General features: G+C 34.4%; 2 protein-coding genes across 4 annotated transcripts in view; both read left to right on the top strand.

Annotated features, from left to right (window-relative positions):
* LOC138942851 (uncharacterized) overlaps nucleotides 1-7,168 on the top strand; it is a 46,560-nt gene extending 39,392 nt beyond the window's left edge. The window contains exons 8-10 of the mRNA XM_070313314.1: nucleotides 6,175-6,588; nucleotides 6,697-6,939; nucleotides 7,158-7,168. Coding sequence (XP_070169415.1) covers nucleotides 6,175-6,588; nucleotides 6,697-6,939; nucleotides 7,158-7,168 — 668 coding nt within the window. The remainder of the gene's footprint in view (nucleotides 1-6,174; nucleotides 6,589-6,696; nucleotides 6,940-7,157) is intronic.
* Nucleotides 4,092-10,978, top strand: LOC138942996 (uncharacterized). Of its 3 annotated transcripts, none has more exons than XM_070313497.1 (8): nucleotides 4,092-4,702; nucleotides 4,806-4,937; nucleotides 8,164-8,390; nucleotides 8,486-8,773; nucleotides 8,892-8,942; nucleotides 9,023-9,246; nucleotides 9,332-9,494; nucleotides 9,575-10,978. In XM_070313497.1, exons 3-8 carry the CDS (start codon nucleotides 8,309-8,311, stop codon nucleotides 9,706-9,708), a joined length of 942 nt encoding a protein of 313 aa, XP_070169598.1. In that variant the 5' UTR covers nucleotides 4,092-4,702; nucleotides 4,806-4,937; nucleotides 8,164-8,308; the 3' UTR covers nucleotides 9,709-10,978. The 3 variants fall into 3 exon arrangements, with proteins under 3 accessions (XP_070169598.1, XP_070169600.1, XP_070169599.1); XM_070313499.1 differs by having other exon boundaries at nucleotides 8,164-8,293; nucleotides 8,495-8,773; XM_070313498.1 differs by lacking the exons at nucleotides 4,092-4,702; nucleotides 4,806-4,937 and adding an exon at nucleotides 7,604-8,089.
* The last annotated feature ends 9,653 nt before the right edge of the window (nucleotides 10,979-20,631 follow it).

The raw sequence follows: 20,631 nt of genomic DNA on the forward strand, positions 1-20,631 counted from the left end.
GATAGCTATGTACGCAAGTTTCGGTAGTTCGGAACGTCTTAGTTACGTGTCAGTAAGTGAGATTTGCAGACAATTCTGGTACAACATCAAGGAAATTGAGGAGAAACGCTTTTCTGCGCACAGAGTTGAAATAGCTATGTACGCAAATTTAGGTCGTCCGGAACGTCTTAGTTACGTGTAAGTAAGTGAGATTAGTCGAAATTTCTTGTACAACATCAAGGAAATTGAGGAGAAACGCTTTTCTGCGCACAGAGTTGAGATAGCTATGTACGTAAGTTTCGGTCGTCTGGAACGTCTTAGTTACGTGTCAGTAAGTGAGATTAGACGTAATTTCTTGTTCAACATCAAGGAAATTGAGGAGAAACGCTTTTCTGCGCACAGAGTTGAGATAGCTATGTACGCATGTTTCGGTCTTTCGGAACGTCTTAGTTACGTGTCAGTAAGTGAGATTTGCAGAAAATTCTGGTACAACATCAAGGAAATTGAGAAGAAACGGTTTTCTGCGCACAGAGTTGAAATAGCTATGTACGCAAGTTTCGGCTTCCCGAACGTCTTAGTTACGTGTCAGTAAGTGAGATTAGTCGAAATTTCTTGTACAACATCAAACAAATTGAGGAGAAATGCTTTTCGGCGCACAGAGTTGAGATAGCTATGTTCGCAAGTTTCGGTCGTCTGGAACTTCTTAGTTACGTGTCAGTAAGTGAGATTAGTCGAAATTTCTTGTACAACATCAATGAAATTGAGGAGAAACGCTTCTCTGCGCACAGAGTTGAGATAGCTATGTACGCAAGTTTCGGTAGTTCGGAACGTATTAGTTACGTGTCAGTAAGTGAGATTTGCAGACAATTCTGGTACAACATCAAGGAAATTGAGGAGAAACGCTTTTCTGCGCACAGAGTTGAGATAGCTATGTACGCAAGTTTCGGTCGTCCGGAACGTCTTATTTACGTGTCAGTAAGTGAGATTAGTCGAAATTTCTTGTGCAACATCAAGGAAATTGAGGAGAAACGCTCTTCTGCGCACCGAGTTGAAATAGCTATGTACGCAAGTTTAGGTCGTTCGGAACGTCTTAGTTACGTGTCAGTAAGTGAGATTAGTCGAAATTTCTTGTACAACATCAAGGAAATTGAGGAGAAACGCTTTTCTGCGCACCGAGTTGAAATAGCTATGTACGCAAGTTTCGGTCGTCCGGAACGTCTTAGTTACGTGTCAGTAAGTGAGATTTGTCGAAAATTCTGATACAACATCAAGGAAATTGAGAAGAAACGGTTTTCTGCGCACAAAGTTGAAATGGCTACGTACGCAAGTTTCGGTCGTCCGGAACTTCTTAGTTACGTGTCAGTAAGTGAGATTAGTCGAAATTTCTTGTACAACATCAAGGAAATTGAGGAGAAACGCTTTTCTGCGCACAGAGTTGAGATAGCTGTGTACGCAAGTTTCGTTCGCTCGAGACGCCTTAGTTACGTGTCAGTAAGTGAGATTAGTCGAAATTTCTTGTACAACATCAAGGAAATTGAGGAGAAACGCTCTTCTGCGCACAGAGTTGAGATAGCTATGTACGCAAGTTTCGGTCGTCCGGAACGTCTTAGTTACGTGTCAGTAAGTGAGATTTGCAGAAAATTCTGGTACAACATCAAGGAAATTGAGAAAAAACGGTTTTCTGCGCACAGAGTTGAGATAGCTATGTACGCAAGTTTCGTTCGCTCAGAACGTCTTAGATACGTTTCAGTAAGTGAGATTAGTCGAAATTTCTTGTACAACATCAAGGAATTTGAGGAGAAACGCTTTTCTGCGCACAGAGTTGAGATAGCTGAGTACGCAAGTTTCGGTCGTTCGGAACGTCATAGTTACGTGTCAGTAAGTGAGATTAGTCGAAATTTCTTGTACAACATCAAGGAAATTAAGGAGAAACGCTTCTCTGCGCACAGAGTTGAGATAGCTATGTACGCAAGTTTCGGTCGTCCGGAACGTCTTAGTTACGTGTCAGTAAGTGAGATTTGTCGAAAATTCTTGTACAAGAACAACGAAATTGAGGAGAAACGTTTTTCTGCGCACAGAGTTGAGATAGCTATGTACGCAAATTTCGTTCGCTCGAGACGTCTTAGTTACGTGTCAGTAAGTGAGATTTGTCGAAAATTCTTGTACAACATCAAGGAAATTGAGGAGAAACGCTTTTCTGCGCACAGAGTTGAGATAGCTATGTACGCAAGTTTCGTTCGCTCGGAACGTCTTAGATACGTTTCAGTAAGTGAGATTAGTCGAAATTTCTTGTACAACATCAAGGAAATTGAGGAGAAACGCTTTTCTGCGCACAGGGTTGAGATAGCTACCCAGTAAACACGCAGGGCTCATTTCCGTAACAATTATATAATATTCTATATGTATATATTACAGATCATTAAAATGAAACTATAACGTATCAGTTATATCAATAACATAATAAATCTATAATTGTTGCATAGAATTGTTATGTAATTTTGTCGTTACTTTGTTATGTAACATTTTTACAGTTTTGTGAACGTTAATGTGCATACTCTAAAAGTTTCGTAAATGCTACGTAACTCTAACGACGTAAATGTAACGTTATAATAAATACGTAACATTTATACAGTTTTGTGAACGTTAATGTGCATACTCTAAAAGTTTCGTAAATGCTACGTAACTCTAACGACGTAATTGTAACGTTATAATAAATACGTAACATTTATGTATTTTTGTGAACGTAAATGTGCATACTCTAAAAGTTTCGTAAATGCTACGTAACTCTAACGACGTAATTGTAACGTTATAATAAATACGTAACATTTATGTATTTTGGTGAAATGTAAATGTGTATACTCTAAAAGTTTTATAAATGCTACGTAACTCTAATGACATAATTGAAACGTTATGTTAAATACGTACCAATTATGTATTTTGGTGAATGTAAATGTGTACACTCTAAAAACTTCATAAATGCTACATAACTCTAACGACATAAGTGTATCGTTATGTTAAACATGTAACATTAACATTATTTTATTGATGTCAATGTATACATTTTTGTTAAAACCTTGTAAAAAGAATTCGTAAAAGGAAGAGAATTATGCAGAAACAAGAAAATGAAAGATTTTGAGAGAGGAAAGTTGCGATATATTTATTTATAATTTAAAAGCGGTAACAATATATCAATCATGCCTTTTTTAGAGAAGAACTACAACATCACAAACGCGTGCTCCGTGCACACCATATACATTTATTGTGTGTGTACCACATTTGATTTTTTTTTGTGTGTATACAGGGTGATTCAAAACAACTTTTAGTTCTTAAAATGTCGTATTCTTGAATTAATTCTAAAACGATTTTTCCTTTATCAAAATTTTATCCGAAGCTTAGTTGTTAAATTATAATATATGTACACACACACACACACACACACATATGTAATACACAGACACACACGCACACGATAAATGCGTGTGGCGCACGCAAAGCGCACACTTGTAATGTCTAGTAATAACAAAATTTCCATATCGTATTACACATAAAAAAATATATACCATTGTTGACATTTTTGAGTGTTCTGAAAAGATGATAAATGCATATAATATCATTGAGAAAAACGTATTTGAAACATATTTTCTTAATATAGAGTTATAAATGTGGAAAATAAAATTATATATTAAAAAAAAAATTTTTAAATATGCACCAGATATCTTTTTTTGAATGATATATGTATACTATTTTTCTGTTATGTAACATTTATGAAATTTTTATAGTATACACATTTACATTTATCAAAATACATAATTGTTACGTATTTAACATAACATTTCAATTATATCATTAGAGTTACGTAACATGTATGAAACTTTTAGAGTATATACATTTACATTCACCAAAATACATAAATGTTATGTATATTTAACATAACGTGTCAATTATGTCGTTAAAATTACGTGGCATTCACGAAACTTTTAGAGTATACACATTTATGTTCACCAAATTGCATAAATGTTACATAATAGAGTAACGACAAAATGACATAACATTTCTATGTAACAATTATAGATTCATTACGTTATTGACATAACTGATACGTCATAGTTTTGTTTTGTTCATTTATAACATATAGAATATTATGTAATTATTAAGTAAATATACGTTTACTGAAATTTTTTACTTATGTTCTTTGTGCAAGACGCATAATTAGTAAATTTTTCTCTACATTATGCATCTGTGTAAGTTATGTGAACATGCCCTAGGGGGTAAGTCTGTGATTGGCTTATTGTTAGTCGTATTAAGTATACGTGCAAGCATAGACATAGTCGCTGCTACTTGCGAGCGAGAGAGAACGCAAGGAGCACGGAACAGAGTATGTCCTTTTCTACGTGTATCTTTACCCCCACTCCTTAAATAAAGGCAAACGCTCGGTCTAGATATACTATGTCTATGCGTGCAAGGCTGCGTTCGGAAACATCACTCGTGTGCACACGAGTGTCGTTCTATCTTTGTTATGTACCAAAAGTTAAACAAAGATAGAACGTCGCTCGTGTGCACACGGGTAATGTTTCCGAACGCAGCTCTAGTGCGCAATCATCGTACAAAGCATCCCAAGCTTCTGCGCGCTAGGCTTTACTTTTCAATATGGCCAAATCTACGAAAACAGTAGTTGTGCGTGTGAAAAAATTGTGTTGAAAGTGTGAACAGTATCGAGATATTGGTAAGTATGAAATAAATATTAACTTAATAATTAATGCCAACAAATGATAATTGTTGTCTTGTGGTAAAAAAGCTATGCTAAAGATTGAATTCCTCTTGTGCAGTGAACAAAAGATACATCGCGTACCACGTGAAAACTGAAAACCACGTGCGCCTAACAAAGGACAAAGGACCTCGTGCCGGCGAAAGATACACCTAGTTTTGCCTCATTATTTTTATATTTTGGCATTTTTATAGTAAGTACGATTTATTTTATGCAACATTATTTTTCCCATGTTTTTTTTACAATATTTGTTGCACGGTCATATAATGAGAAAAACAAGAAATCTCTTATTTGCACTACTTTTTGAATCAGAAGCTTGAATATTTCGAGTGTAAAGTTACATCATTTCTTAATTATAGATTTTTTATTTTTTATTGCATTGCGGCATACTAAATTCCGGTTTATAATTTTTTTATAATGATCGTAATGGTAATTCCAATGATAAATGATATCAATTATGAAATATAGCTTTTATATTGTTGAACAAGATATCTGCATTAGAAAAAACTGTAGATATATTTTTTCGAATACTTCATATATTTTGAAAGTTTATTATTGACTGTTTTCATAATAATTTTTTGCAAATGAAATAGAATCTTATAATTAATAAATATTTTCTATGCATGAGTCTTAATTTTTCAATTTGGTATTTGATCGTGAATTAATTTGATGTAAACTGATTTTTATTCAAGTATAAAATATTTAAACATGATAGCATTAATTATTACAAGTCATTACATAATGAAGTTATAGGTCTTAAAAAATTGTAAATATTATGCGTGCAATATGCTTATATAATTACTTTAATTTATAATTTATAGTTTATAATAACATGCAACGTAACAAAAAAAATTATTCGTGTTTAATTAATTACAACACTAAAATACATTACAAAAATATTTCCGTTAAAAGACATTAAAAAATTATGTAGGTTGTTTCACCATAATTGTGAGAAATCAAATTTTTCATATATAAATGAAATACTATTTAAGAAACATAGATTGCATTTTTTCTGAAATTTTCTATTAGCGTCCTTAAAATATTACATAAATTATATTTTAATTATTGAATTAGTTTGTTTCGATAAAAAACTGCAAATGTCTTAAAACATTTTTTATTTGTCAAAATATTTTTAATTCTCCATATAAGCTTCCTATATATTGTTTCAGTGAAAAAGGAAAATATAATATAAACAATAATATCAGGCAAACCCAAACCTATATTCGTATACATAATCGCAATTCATCTATTTCCTATTGCTTTATAAAATTATATTATGTCCAAATCAAAATTAAGACTAGACATTAATTCTTTAACGCCAAGGCAGCGGCGACGTATTTTCTTAAAAAAATTTCGTAATATCTGCCAAATGACTATTAATTCAAATTTGGAAATTCAAAATAATATCGTAAGTTTATCGAATGGGCCAGGTAACATCGAACAATTACCTCAGCAGCAAAATGTACTAAAAGAAATTGATATCGATTATTCCAATGTAATGAACACTCATAAGTGTACAGAAAATAATCATGATTTAGTTTCTGAACATTCGGAAATTAGTATTGATAAAAATAGTCTTCAGTTAAGTATTTCAAGTGATAAATTTTCTAAAACAGAATTTTGTAAAACAGAACTTATTAACGACATCCGATTATGGGCTATTGAAAATCGTGTCAGTCATTCTGCTATTAGTAGTTTACTGAAAATTCTAGTAAAATACGGCCATAATGTTCCGATTGATGCTCGAACTCTATTTCAAACGCCCAAACAAGTAGACATTATTGAAATGACACCAGGAAAATATTATCATGCAGGTTTAGATGATAGTTTGAAAAAATCTATTCGTAAGCATTATTGTCGAAATAATTTACCATCTCAGATAAATATTAATGTGAATATAGATGGTCTTCCTTTAACAAAATCTTCTGGGAGTCAATTTTGGCCTATTTTAGGTAGTATAGTTGCAGATATTTACACCGAACCGTTTATAATTGGTGTTTATCATGGTTTTGAAAAGCCAAAATGTTGCAATACTTTTTTGAAATATTTTAAGGATGATTGTTTAGAAATTTTCCGAACTGGCATTGTAGAATACGGCAAAAAAATAACTGTGAAATTGAACGTATTTATCTGCGATGCTCCTGCAAAATCGTTTATCAAGGGAACTAAAGGACATAATGCGTATTTTGGATGCGGTAATTGTATTCAAGAGGGAGATTACATAGAAAATCGAGTAACGTACCCAGAAATTAATGCAATGTTAAGATCAGATGAATCTTTTAAATTAAGAAAACAAGAAGAACACCATAAAATCACTTCAAATCTTGAAGATTTAAACATTGGAATGGTTACTCAATTTCCTTTAGACTACATGCATCTCGTACTATTAGGAGTAATGAAAAAATTGTTGCAGTTTTGGATTAAAGGTAAACATAATGTTCGTATGGTTGCAACTCAGATAACTCTTGCTTCAACTTCTTTATTATCTATGTCATTATTCCTACCTAAGGAATTTGCTAGAAAGCCAAGGAAATTAGATGAGGTTGATCGCTTTAAAGCCACCGAATTAAGACAATTATTATTATATACTGGGCCAATAATCTTTTTTAAAAAATTATCACGTGATAAATATGTTCATTTTTTGAGTCTGAGCATAGCAATTCGAATTTTATGTAGCAAAGAATATTGCGTACAACTGCTTGATTATGCACACAGTTTATTATTGTATTTTGTTGAAAATTATTGCACATTATATGGTCGTCAATATTTATCATATAACGTTCATAATTTAATTCATTTGTGTTATTATGTAAAATTATTGGGAGTGTTAAATAAATTTAGTGCGTTTAAGTTCGAAAATTACATGCAAAAAATTAAATCAAGAATTAGATCTTCGAGTCGGCCATTAGAACAATTAGTCAATCGTTGTAAAGAAGAAGATAATTTTAATATAACAAATGTAGAAAAGAATTATCCAATACCAAAAGTACGTATTATAAATGGCAAAAAGATAATAAAATCAGTTCAATGTAAAGGTTTCTATCTAAGTACAAGAACTGCTGATAATTGTTGTCTTTTGTTAGATGGTACAACGATTTCACTTACGACAATTTATTTTAAAAATAAACAGATTTACATTATTGGCAAAAAGTATTTAAATATTAAATCATTTTTTCGCATTCCATGCAACTCTTTAAATATCGGAATTAAAAAAATTAACGAGTCACAGTATGAGTTAATTACTATTCCATTGTCTGATATTAAATTAAAATGTGTAAAACTGCCTTTATGTGACGAAGAAGCTGTGATCTTGCCTTTACTGCACCAACAAGATATATGTTTATGGCGAGTACTCATATTGATAGAATATATAATTGAAAACAATATTAAATTAATTAACAAGTTTTACTTTTTTACAGATTATTAATAATGGTAAAAAATTTCGCTGTCGTAACTTTTCCAAGCGATGGGAATAATGAAGAAGAGATCGTATCAGAAGTTCCATCTTTATGGCTTTCTTCCAATTTAACAGAATGCTGATGGCCATCGGTAAAAAATATAAACATGTTTATTGTGAAACAAACTCCACCTGTTACTAATAATCCTAAATGGACACTTTATCCTATCAAATTTCATGGATATTATGGTAATTTATATTTTACTTCAGAATTTATGTAATTATTTTTTTAATATTTTAAAAAAATAATGTAATTTGTAAATTACGGTTTTGTCCTAATCAAGATTCATTAGATGAGGCTAGACAAAGAGCAACGAATTATTCTTCAAGCGATGAAAATAATACAAATCAAATAAAGAAGTCATGCACAAAACGGTCACTAAATACAGTTTATGATAATGAATCTGAATCTGATTCTGATGACTCACGTTCAATTATACCAAATCCACCATCAATCCACAATGTCTCACAATCAGCCAAAAATATTCAATCAATCTCAAATATTTTGGATTCAACAATTATTAATAATATTGATATGGAAATTCTTGATGGAACTATAGTACCTCACAAAAGTAATTTTTATTTTAATTCTTTTATTCCATTTTTATTATCTCTATAATAAAACGGTTTTTTTTTAAATTATAGTTATTGTTTATTATGAGTAATCTAATACTTTTTTAATATTTCTAGATATGCAGGATGTATATACGTTAGTGTCAGAAATGTCAGATAAAATGGAAGGTTTTGTATTTACTTTTTATCTTATAATTTTATTAATATCTCTTTATGGCATTGTTTACTCAATATTATTAATTTTTTAGATAATTTTGAAAAAATATGTACAGCTATAACTACAATTTCATTAGACATACAAACTATAGATATTCGTTTAAAAAACATAGAAACACAACATAACCAACATAAGTCTAAAGACTCTGCCAGGGATACATCAAATATACAAAAATCTTTTCCGTTTAAGAGTATAAATGAAATAATAGCTTTTGAAAAGAATTTATCAGAAAATGCAGATGAGTACAACAAATTTGTAAGTTTAATTAAGTTATTTAAATGCAAATTTTATTTAAATAGAATAATGTAAATTATATTATTGGTATGTTTTATTTCTAAAGATGCTGTATATATCTCGCATAGGCGGAGGGTCCGCTAAAAAAAATTTAATTCGTATATATCGAACTTTATTTTCTAATGAAGTTGCCAAGGTATCATCCTGGAAAGGACTACGTAATCATTTTAAAATAAGTAGTTTAAAGTTTATATTGACGGGAATACAAGGTAAAATATATTTTTATATTTATAAATAAATTTATAAAATATGCAATTTAATTTAATGTAAAATTTTTTTAATAATTCAGCAACAATTTTGGCTCAACATCAATTCACAAACAAAGAGTTTGAAGACATCACGAAAGAATGGTTTCGCCAAGGTGGTCAAAGGCTTAGCAGACAACAAAAAGACTCTGAAGAAGCAAATCCGCAAGTTATTTAAATGTCTCAAAAGCTTATTATTTTTTCATTATAATCTTTTTTCTTATTAGTCTATGAGCTTTCGGCTTATGATCTTTTTTTTATTGGCCTAGAGTCTTAATTAACATAAGAAATATTTTTTTTAACTAATGTTTTTTTTATATTGAATGATTTTAACACTAAACCTACCACGACTGGTTAAACAATCGGTCAAAACGTTATCAAAGTTTAAAAATTTCTGCATTTGGTATAAATAAGTTGTCGGTAGATTTAGTGTTAAATACTTAAGTTTTTAAATTTTTATGTTCTAAAATCTAAAATCATAGTCTGCACTCTTTTCATTTTGAGTTCTCAACGTCATTATTTGAGTTAAATACTTCTTTTAGGAGAATTAGTAGAATTAAAGTATGCATTATGTTGATACATTTAATAGTTTATCTAACAATCTTTTTAATTACAAAAAGTATAATTGCTTTATTGTTTTTCTTTCAAATGAAAATCGAATTGCGTTTCCATTTTTGTTTAAATTAGATTTATTCTAACGGTACACACTTATATTATTAACAAATGTGTTATAATTAACGAATCATACATGAATCTCAAAGATTTTGACAAGTGTGTTTATGAAAAGTTTATGGATGTAAAAATTATAGTTTTCATGTGGGGAGAAGCCTAAAAAACTCATTTCTTATTGATGTATAGCGTTAAAACAAAAAATAATATCGCGAATACTCGAGTGTACCGTGAAGTTTAAATTTATCATATTAATTACTATTATAATAAATTTATAATTTATAATATTTCTAAATTTAATTAATTTATAATATTATTAATTGTTATTAGTGTACTATATTTTGCAACAAAATTAGGAAATTATTGTACTTCGGCGTAAAAAGGCGTAGAAAGGATGAAATTCAAATTGATATACTTTTCGAAAAAATTATCACAGAATGATATTTAAAACAGATTTTAAAGCTAGAAAACATAACTTTCCAATGCTCTAACGGAGATTTTTCTAACGATTTTTCTTATACAGATTTTATTACAAGTGGTGCTACTTTAAAATGAGCTTTGTAATTGTAGAAAAAAACTTCAACTTTAATAGGCGAGTACGTAGAGAACAATTTTTTCATCAATTCTATTAATTGTAATAAAACTTAACATTTTCTCTTTAAAATGCTTTTTTTAAACAGTTCTACGACCATATGACATTTTTTTTGCAAAAATACGTGAATTTGATTCTTTTTAATTTTGTGATTCTAATTGTTTGCAAAGTATATTAATTAATACAATATAAGTGCAATTTGTTATTTAAGGTTGAAATTATTATTAGCTATTAGTATATTTAAAGTTTTCTCTTAAAAAAAATATCTAAAATTATGTAATATAATTTAAATTATCATTATAATTGTAATTTGAAACAAAAATTAATTTTATAAATATTAATAATATTTGTTAAAAGATTTATTCATAAATTTGTTACAAGATTCATTTATTTAACAATTTAGCATATGTGGAAATAAAGAGTTGTTCAAGAAATCAAGTTTTTATTGTTATATATATCCATATCTTTATATATACACGATTTTCTAAACATAAATAATATAAGTTAATTCTCTTAATTTTAATAAAAAAACAACCATTAGTAATTTTATCCAATCAATAATTTTGCGCTGTATATTCAACTATAGCAGAATAGTTTCTTCATTTTAATCATTGATAAATATATATGTATTATTAATATATATATTTATCAATGATTAGACTGAAAAAAGACTATTCTATTATAGTTACTTAATTTCATGTCTAAATTTTAGATATTTGTTATTTGTTATTATCATTTTGTTACATATTATATACAGCATAGTGTTGCTGTATATAATACGTGACATTTTGATCTAAATGTTACCTGTAAATTACATAATGGTTACTAGAACAGATAATATGTGTTCTGTAAATAATATATAAATATTACAGAACAGTGTGTACTAAATTCTATTATAATGACGTAATTTTATATCTAAATTTTATGTATCTATTACGTATTATATACAGGCATAATGTTGCTGATATTTTCATCTAAACATCATTTAAAAGTTGACATAATCGTTACCATATCTGTTCTCTCAATGTTACAGAACAGTGTTTACTATGTTCTGTTACAGTTACGTAATTTATATATATAAATTTTATGTATCTATTACGTTTTAAAAGTTGACATAATGGTTACCATATCTGTTCTGTCAATGTTATGTAAATGTTACAGAACAGTGTTTACTATGTTCTGTTATAGTTATGTAATTTCATATATAAATTTTATGTATCTATTACATTTTAATTTCATGTATCTATTATGTTTGATATACAAGAATAATGTTGCTGACATTTCCATCTAAACGTTACTTAATCGTGGACATAACGGTTACCACAACAGCGAACAGCTGTTTTGTAAATGTTCTGTAAAAGTTACAAAACAGTGTTTATTGGGTATGTACGCAAGTTTCGGTCGTCCGGAACGTCTTAGTTACGTGTCAGTAAGTGAGATTTGCAGAAAATTCTGGTACAACATCAAGGAAATTGAGAAGAAACGGTTTTCTGCTCACCGAGTTGAAATAGCTATGTACGCAAGTTTAGGTCGTTCGGAACGTCTTAGTTACGTGTCAGTAAGTGAGATTTGTCGAAAATTTTTGTACAAGATCAACGAAATTGAGGAGAAACGTTTTTCTGCGCACAGAGTTGAGATAGCTACGTACGCAAGTTTCGTTCGCTCGAGACGTCTTAGTTACGTGTCAGTAAGTGAGATTTGCAGAAAATTCTGGTACAACATCAAGGAAATTGAGAAGAAACGGTTTTCTGCGCACAGAGTTGAAATAGTTATGTACGCAAGTTTCGGTCGTTCGGAATTTCTTAGTTACGTGTCAGTAAGTGAGATTAGTCGAAATTTCTTGTACAACATCAAGGAAATTGAGGAGAAACGCTTTTATGCGCACCGAGTTGAGATAGCTATGTACGCAAGTTTCGGTCGTCCGGAACGTCTTAGTTACGTGTCAGTAAGTGAGATTTGTCGAAAATTCTTGTACAACATCAAGGAAATTGAGGAGAAATGCTTTTCTGCGCACAGAGTTGAGATAGCGATGTACGCAAGTTTCGTTCGCTCGGAAAGTCTTAGATACGTTTCAGTAATTGAGATTAGTCGAAATTTCTTGTACAACATCAAGGAAATTGAGGAGAAACGCTCTTCTGCGCACCGAGTTGAAATAGCTATGTACGCAAGTTTCGGTCGTCCGGAACGTCTTAGTTACGTGTCAGTAAGTGAGATTTGTCGAAAATTCTTGTACAAGAACAACGAAATTGAGGAGAAACGTTTTTCTGCGCACAGAGTTGAGATAGCTATGTACGCAAATTTCGTTTGCTCGAGACGTCTTAGTTACGTGTCAGTAAGTGAGATTTGTCGAAAATTCTTGTACAACATCAAGGAAATTGAGGAGAAACGCTTTTCTGCGCACAAAGTTGAGATAGCTATGTACGCAAGTTTCGTTCGCTCGGAACGTCTTAGATACGTTTCAGTAAGTGAGATTAGTCGAAATTTCTTGTACAACATCAAGGAAATTGAGGAGAAACGCTTTTCTGCGCACAGGGTTGAGATAGCTATGTACGCAAGTTTCGGTCGTCCGGATCGTCTTAGTTACGTGTCAGTAAGTGAGATTTGCAGAAAATTCTGGTACAACATCAAGGAAATTGAGAAGAAACGGTTTTCTGCGCACCGAGTTGAAATAGCTATGTACGCAAGTTTAGGTCGTTCGGAACGTCTTAGGTACGTGTCAGTAAGTGAGATTAGTCGAAATTTCTTGTACAACATCAAGGAAATTGAGGAGAAACGCTTTTCTGCGCACAGAGTTGAGATAGCTATGTACGCAAGTTTCGGTCGTCCGGAACGTCTTAGTTACGTGTCAGCAAGTGAGATTTGTCTAAAATTCTTGTACAACATCAAGGAAATTGAGGAGAAATGCTTTTCTGCGCACAGAGTTGAGATAGCTATGTACGCAAGTTTTGTTCGCTCGGAACGTCTTAGATACGTTTCAGTAAGTGAGATTAGTCGAAATTTCTTGTACAACATCAAGGAAATTGAGGTGAAACGCTTTTCTGCGCACCGAGTTGAAATAGCTATGTACGCAAGATTCGGTCGTCCGGAACGTCTTAGTTACGTGTCAGTAAGTGAGATTAGTCGAAATTTCTTGTACAACATCAAGGAAATTAAGGAGAAACGCTTCTCTGCGCACAGAGTTGAGATAGCTATGTACGCAAGTTTCGGTCGTCCGGAACGTCTTAGTTACGTGTCAGTAAGTGAGATTTGTCGAAAATTCTTGTACAAGAACAACGAAATTGAGGAGAAACGTTTTTCTGCGCACAGAGTTGAGATAGCTATGTACGCAAATTTCGTTCGCTCGAGACGTCTTAGTTACGTGTCAGTAAGTGAGATTTGTCGAAAATTCTTGTACAACATCAAGGAAATTGAGGAGAAACGCTTTTCTGCGCACAGAGTTGAGATAGCTATGTACGCAAGTTTCGTTCGCTCGGAACGTCTTAGATACGTTTCAGTAAGTGAGATTAGTCGAAATTTCTTGTACAACATCAAGGAAATTGAGGAGAAACGCTTTTCTGCGCACAGGGTTGAGATAGCTATGTACGCAAGTTTCTGTCGTCCGGAACGTCTTAGTTACGTGTCAGTAAGTGAGATTTGCAGAAAATTCTGGTACAACATCAAGGAAATTGAGAAGAAACGGTTTTCTGCTCACCGAGTTGAAATAGCTATGTACGCAAGTTTAGGTCGTTCGGAACGTCTTAGTTACGTGTCAGTAAGTGAGATTTGTCGAAAATTTTTGTACAAGATCAACGAAATTGAGGAGAAACGTTTTTCTGCGCACAGAGTTGAGATAGCTACGTACGCAAGTTTCGTTCGCTCGAGACGTCTTAGTTACGTGTCAGTAAGTGAGATTTGCAGAAAATTCTGGTACAACATCAAGGAAATTGAGAAGAAACGGTTTTCTGCGCACAGAGTTGAAATAGTTATGTACGCAAGTTTCGGTCGTTCGGAACTTCTTAGTTACGTGTCAGTAAGTGAGATTAGTCGAAATTTCTTGTACAACATCAAGGAAATTGAGGAGAAACGCTTTTATGCGCACCGAGTTGAGATAGCTATGTACGCAAGTTTCGGTCGTCCGGAACGTCTTAGTTACGTGTCAGTAAGTGAGATTTGTCGAAAATTCTTGTACAACATCAAGGAAATTGAGGAGAAATGCTTTTCTGCGCACAGAGTTGAGATAGCTATGTACGCAAGTTTCGTTCGCTCGGAAAGTCTTAGATACGTTTCAGTAATTGAGATTAGTCGAAATTTCTTGTACAACATCAAGGAAATTGAGGAGAAACGCTCTTCTGCGCACCGAGTTGAAATAGCTATGTACGCAAGTTTCGATCGTCCGGAACGTCTTAGTTACGTGTCAGTAAGTGAGATTTGTCGAAAATTCTTGTACAAGAACAACGAAATTGAGGAGAAACGTTTTTCTGCGCACAGAGTTGAGATAGCTATGTACGCAAATTTCGTTCGCTCGAGACGTCTTAGTTACGTGTCAGTAAGTGAGATTTGTCGAAAATTCTTGTACAACATCAAGGAAATTGAGGAGAAACGCTTTTCTGCGCACAGAGTTGAGATAGCTATGTACGCAAGTTTCGTTCGCTCGGAACGTCTTAGATACGTTTCAGTAAGTGAGATTAGTCGAAATTTTTTGTACAACATCAAGGAAATTGAGGAGAAACGCTTTTCTGCGCACAGGGTTGAGATAGCTATGTACGCAAGATTCGGTCGTCCGGAACGTCTTAGTTACGTGTCAGTAAGTGAGATTAGTCGAAATTTCTTGTACAACATCAAGGAAATTAAGGAGAAACGCTTCTCTGCGCACAGAGTTGAGATAGCTATGTACGCAAGTTTCGGTCGTCCGGAACATCTTAGTTACGTGTCAGTAAGTGAGATTTGTCGAAAATTCTTGTACAAGATCAACGAAATTGAGGAGAAACGTTTTTCTGCGCACAGAGTTGAGATAGCTATGTACGCAAGTTTCGTTCGCTCGAGACGTCTTAGTTACATGTCAGTAAGGGAGATTAGTCGAAATTTCTTGTACAACATCAAGGAAATTGTGGAGAAACGCTTTTCTGCGCACAGAGTTGAGATAGCTATGTACGCAAATCTCGGTCGTCCGGAACGTCTTAGTTACGTGTCAGTAAGTGAGATTTGCAGAAAATTCTGGTACAACATCGAGGAAATTGAGAAGAAACGCTTTTCTGCGCACAGAGATGAGATAGCTATGTACGCAAGTTTCGTTCGCTCGGAACGCCTTAGATACGTGTCAGTAAGTGAGATTTGCAGAAAATTCTGGTACAACATCAAGGAAATTGAGAAGAAACGGTTTTCTGCGCACAGAGTTGAGATAGCTATGTACGCAAGTTTCGGTAGTTCGGAACGTCTTAGTTACGTGTTAGTAAGTCAGATTTGCAGACAATTCTGGTACAACATCAAGGAAATTGAGGAGAAACGGTTTTCTGCGCACAGAGTTGAGATAGCTATGTACGCAAGTTTCGTTCGCTCGGAACGTCTTAGTTACGTGTCAGTAAGTCAAATTTGCAGACAATTCTGGTACAACATCAAGGAAATTGAGGAGAAACGCTTTTCTGCGCACAGAGTTGAGATAGCTATGTACGCAAGTTTCGGTCGTCCGGAACGTCTTAGTTACGTGTCAGTAAGTGAAATTAGTCGAAATTTCTTGTACAACATCAATGAAATTGAGGAGAAACGCTTTTCTGCGCACAGAGTTGAGATAGCTATGTACGCAAGTTTCGTTCGCTCAGAACGTCTTAGATACGTTTCAGTATGTGAGATTAGTCGAAATTTCTTTTACAACATCAAGGAAATTGAGGAGAAACGCTTTCCTGCGCACAGAGTTGAGATAGCTGTGTACGCAAGTTTCGTTCGCTCGAGACGTCTTAGTTACGTGTCAGTAAGTGAGATTTGCAGAAAATTCTGGTACAACATCAAGGAAATTGAGAAGAAACGCTTTTCTGCGCACAGAGGTGAGATAGCTATGTACGCAAGTTTCGTTCGCTCGGAACGCCTTAGATACGTTTCAGTAAGTGAGATTTGCAGAAAATTCTGGTACAACATCAAGGAAATTGAGAAGAAACGGTTTTCTGCGCACAGAGTTGAGATAGCTATGTACGCAAGTTTCGGTAGTTCGGAACGTCTTAGTTACGTGTCAGTAAGTGAGATTAGTCGAAATTTCTTGTACAGCATCAATGAAATTGAGGAGAAACGCTTTTCTGCGCACAGAGTTGAGATAGCTGTGTACGCAAGTTTCGTTCGTCCGGAACGTCTTAGTTACGTGTCAGTAAGTGAGATTAGTCGAAATTTCTTGTACAACATCAATGAAATTGAGGAGAAACGCTTTTCTGCGCACAGAGTTGAGATAGCTATGTACGCAAGTTTCGGTAGTTCGGAACTTCTTAGTTACGTGTCAGTAAGTGAGATTTGCATACAATTCTGGTACAACATCAAGGAAATTGAGGAGAAACGCTTTTATGCGCACCGAGTTGAGATAGCTATGTACGCAAGTTTCGGTCGTCCGGAACGTCTTAGTTACGTGTCAGTAAGTGAGATTTGTCGAAAATTCTTGTACAACATCAAGGAAATTGAGGAGAAATGCTTTTCTGCGCACAGAGTTGAGATAGCTATGTACGCAAGTTTCGTTCGCTCGGAAAGTCTTAGATACGTTTCAGTAATTGAGATTAGTCGAAATTTCTTGTACAACATCAAGGAAATTGAGGAGAAACGCTCTTCTGCGCACCGAGTTGAAATAGCTATGTACGCAAGTTTCGATCGTCCGGAACGTCTTAGTTACGTTTCAGTAAGTGAGATTAGTCGAAATTTCTTGTACAACATCAAGGAAATTAAGGAGAAACGCTTCTCTGCGCACAGAGTTGAGATAGCTATGTACGCAAGTTTCGGTCGTCCGGAACATCTTAGTTACGTGTCAGTAAGTGAGATTTGTCGAAAATTCTTGTACAAGATCAACGAAATTGAGGAGAAACGTTTTTCTGCGCACAGAGTTGAGATAGCTATGTACGCAAGTTTCGTTCGCTCGAGACGTCTTAGTTACATGTCAGTAAGGGAGATTAGTCGAAATTTCTTGTACAACATCAAGGAAATTGTGGAGAAACGCTTTTCTGCGCACAGAGTTGAGATAGCTATGTACGCAAATCTCGGTCGTCCGGAACGTCTTAGTTACGTGTCAGTAAGTGAGATTTGCAGAAAATTCTGGTACAACATCAAGGAAATTGAGAAGAAACGCTTTTCTGCGCACAGAGATGAGATAGCTATGTACGCAAGTTTCGTTCGCTCGGAACGCCTTAGATACGTGTCAGTAAGTGAGATTTGCAGAAAATTCTGGTACAACATCAAGGAAATTGAGAAGAAACGGTTTTCTGCGCACAGAGTTGAGATAGCTATGTACGCAAGTTTCGGTAGTTCGGAACGTCTTAGTTGCGTGTCAGTAAGTCAGATTTGCAGACAATTCTGGTACAACATCAAGGAAATTGAGGAGAAACGCTTTTCTGCGCACAGAGTTGAGATAGCTATGTACGCAAGTTTCGGTCGCTCGGAACGCCTTAGATACGTGTCAGTAAGTGAGATTTGCAGAAAATTCTTGTACAAGATCAAGGAAATTGAGGAGAAACGTTTTTTGCGCACAGAGTTGAGATAGCTATGTTCGCAAGTTTCGTTCGCTCGGAACGTCTTAGTTACGTGTCAGTAAGTGAGATTAGTCGAAATTTCTTGTACAACATCAAGGAAATTGAGGAGAAACGCTTTTCTGCGCACAGAGTTGAGATAGCTATGTACGCAAGTTTCGTTTGCTCGGAACGTCTTAGATACGTTTCAGTAAGTGAGATTAGTCGAAATTTCTTGTACAACATCAAGGAAATTGAGGAGAAACGCTTTTCTGCGCACAGAGTTGAGAAAGCTATGTACGCAAGTTTCGTTTGCTCGGAACGTCTTAGATACGTTTCAGTAAGTGAGAATAGTCGAAATTTCTTGTACAACATCAAGGAAATTGAGGAGAAACGCTTTTCTGCGCACAGAGTTGAGATAGCTATGTACGCAAGTTTCGTTCGCTCGAGACGTCTTAGTTACGTGTCAGTAAGTGAGATTAGTCGAAATTTCTTGTACAACATCAAGGAAATTGAGTAGAAACGCTTTTCTGCGCACAGAGTTGAGATAGCTATGTACGCAAGTTTCGGTCGTCCGGAACATCTTAGTTACGTGTCAGTAAGTGAGATTTGTCGAAAATTCTTGTACAAGATCAACGAAATTGAGGAGAAACGTTTTTCTGCGCACAGAGTTGAGATAGCTATGTACGCAAGTTTCGTTCGCTCCAGACGTCTCAGTTACGTGTCGGTAAGTGAGATTAGTCGAAATTTCTTGTACAACATCAAGGAAATTGTGGAGAAACGCTTTTCTGCGCACAGAGTTGAGATAGCTATGTACGCAAGTTTCGGTCGTCCGGAACGTCTTAGTTACGTGTCAGTAAGTGAGATTTGCAGAAAATTCTGGTACAACATCAAGGAAATTGAGAAGAAACGCTTTTCTGCGCACAGAGATGAGATAGCTATGTACGCAAGTTTCGTTCGCTCGGAACGCCTTAGATACGTGTCAGTAAGTGAGATTTGCAGGAAATTCTGGTACAACATCAAGGAAATTGAGAAGAAACGGTTTTCTGCGCACAGAGTTGAGATAGCTATGTACGCAAGTTTCGTTCGCTCGGAACGTCTTAGTTACGTGTCAGTAAGTGAGATTTGTCGAAAATTTTTGTACAAGATCAACGAAATTGAGGAGAAACGTTTTTCTGCGCACAGAGTTGAGATAGCTACGTACGCAAGTTTCGTTCGCTCGAGACGTCTTAGTTACGTGTCAGTAAGTGAGATTTGCAGAAAATTCTGGTACAACATCAAGGAAATTGAGAAGAAACGGTTTTCTGCGCACAGAGTTGAAATAGTTATGTACGCAAGTTTCGGTCGTTCGGAATTTCTTAGTTACGTGTCAGTAAGTGAGATTAGTCGAAATTTCTTGTACAACATCAAGGAAATTGAGGAGAAACGCTTTTATGCGCACCGAGTTGAGATAGCTATGTACGCAAGTTTCGGTCGTCCGGAACGTCTTAGTTACGTGTCAGTAAGTGAGATTTGTCGAAAATTCTTGTACAACATCAAGGAAATTGAGGAGAAATGCTTTTCTGCGCACAGAGTTGAGATAGCTATGTACGCAAGTTTCGTTCGCTCGGAAAGTCTTAGATACGTTTCAGTAATTGAGATTAGTCGAAATTTCTTGTACAACATCAAGGAAATTGAGGAGAAACGCTCTTCTGCGCACCGAGTTGAAATAGCTATGTACGCAAGTTTCGGTCGTCCGGAACGTCTTAGTTACGTGTCAGTAAGTGAGATTTGTCGAAAATTCATGTACAAGAACAACGAAATTGAGGAGAAACGTTTTTCTGCGCACAGAGTTGAGATAGCTATGTACGCAAATTTCGTTCGCTCGAGACGTCTTAGTTACGTGTCAGTAAGTGAGATTTGTCGAAAATTCTTGTACAACATCAAGGAAATTGAGGAGAAACGCTTTTCTGCGCACAAAGTTGAGATAGCTATGTACGCAAGTTTCGTTCGCTCGGAACGTCTTAGATACGTTTCAGTAAGTGAGATTAGTCGAAATTTCTTGTACAACATCAAGGAAATTGAGGAGAAACGCTTTTCTGCGCACAGGGTTGAGATAGCTATGTACGCAAGTTTCGGTCGTCCGGATCGTCTTAGTTACGTGTCAGTAAGTGAGATTTGCAGAAAATTCTGG

The sequence above is a fragment of the Polyergus mexicanus genome, unplaced genomic scaffold, assembly GCF_030449975.1.
Source record: "Polyergus mexicanus isolate NDT 795.1 unplaced genomic scaffold, iyPolMexi1.0 SCAF_24, whole genome shotgun sequence".
NCBI lineage: Eukaryota > Metazoa > Arthropoda > Insecta > Hymenoptera > Formicidae > Polyergus > Polyergus mexicanus.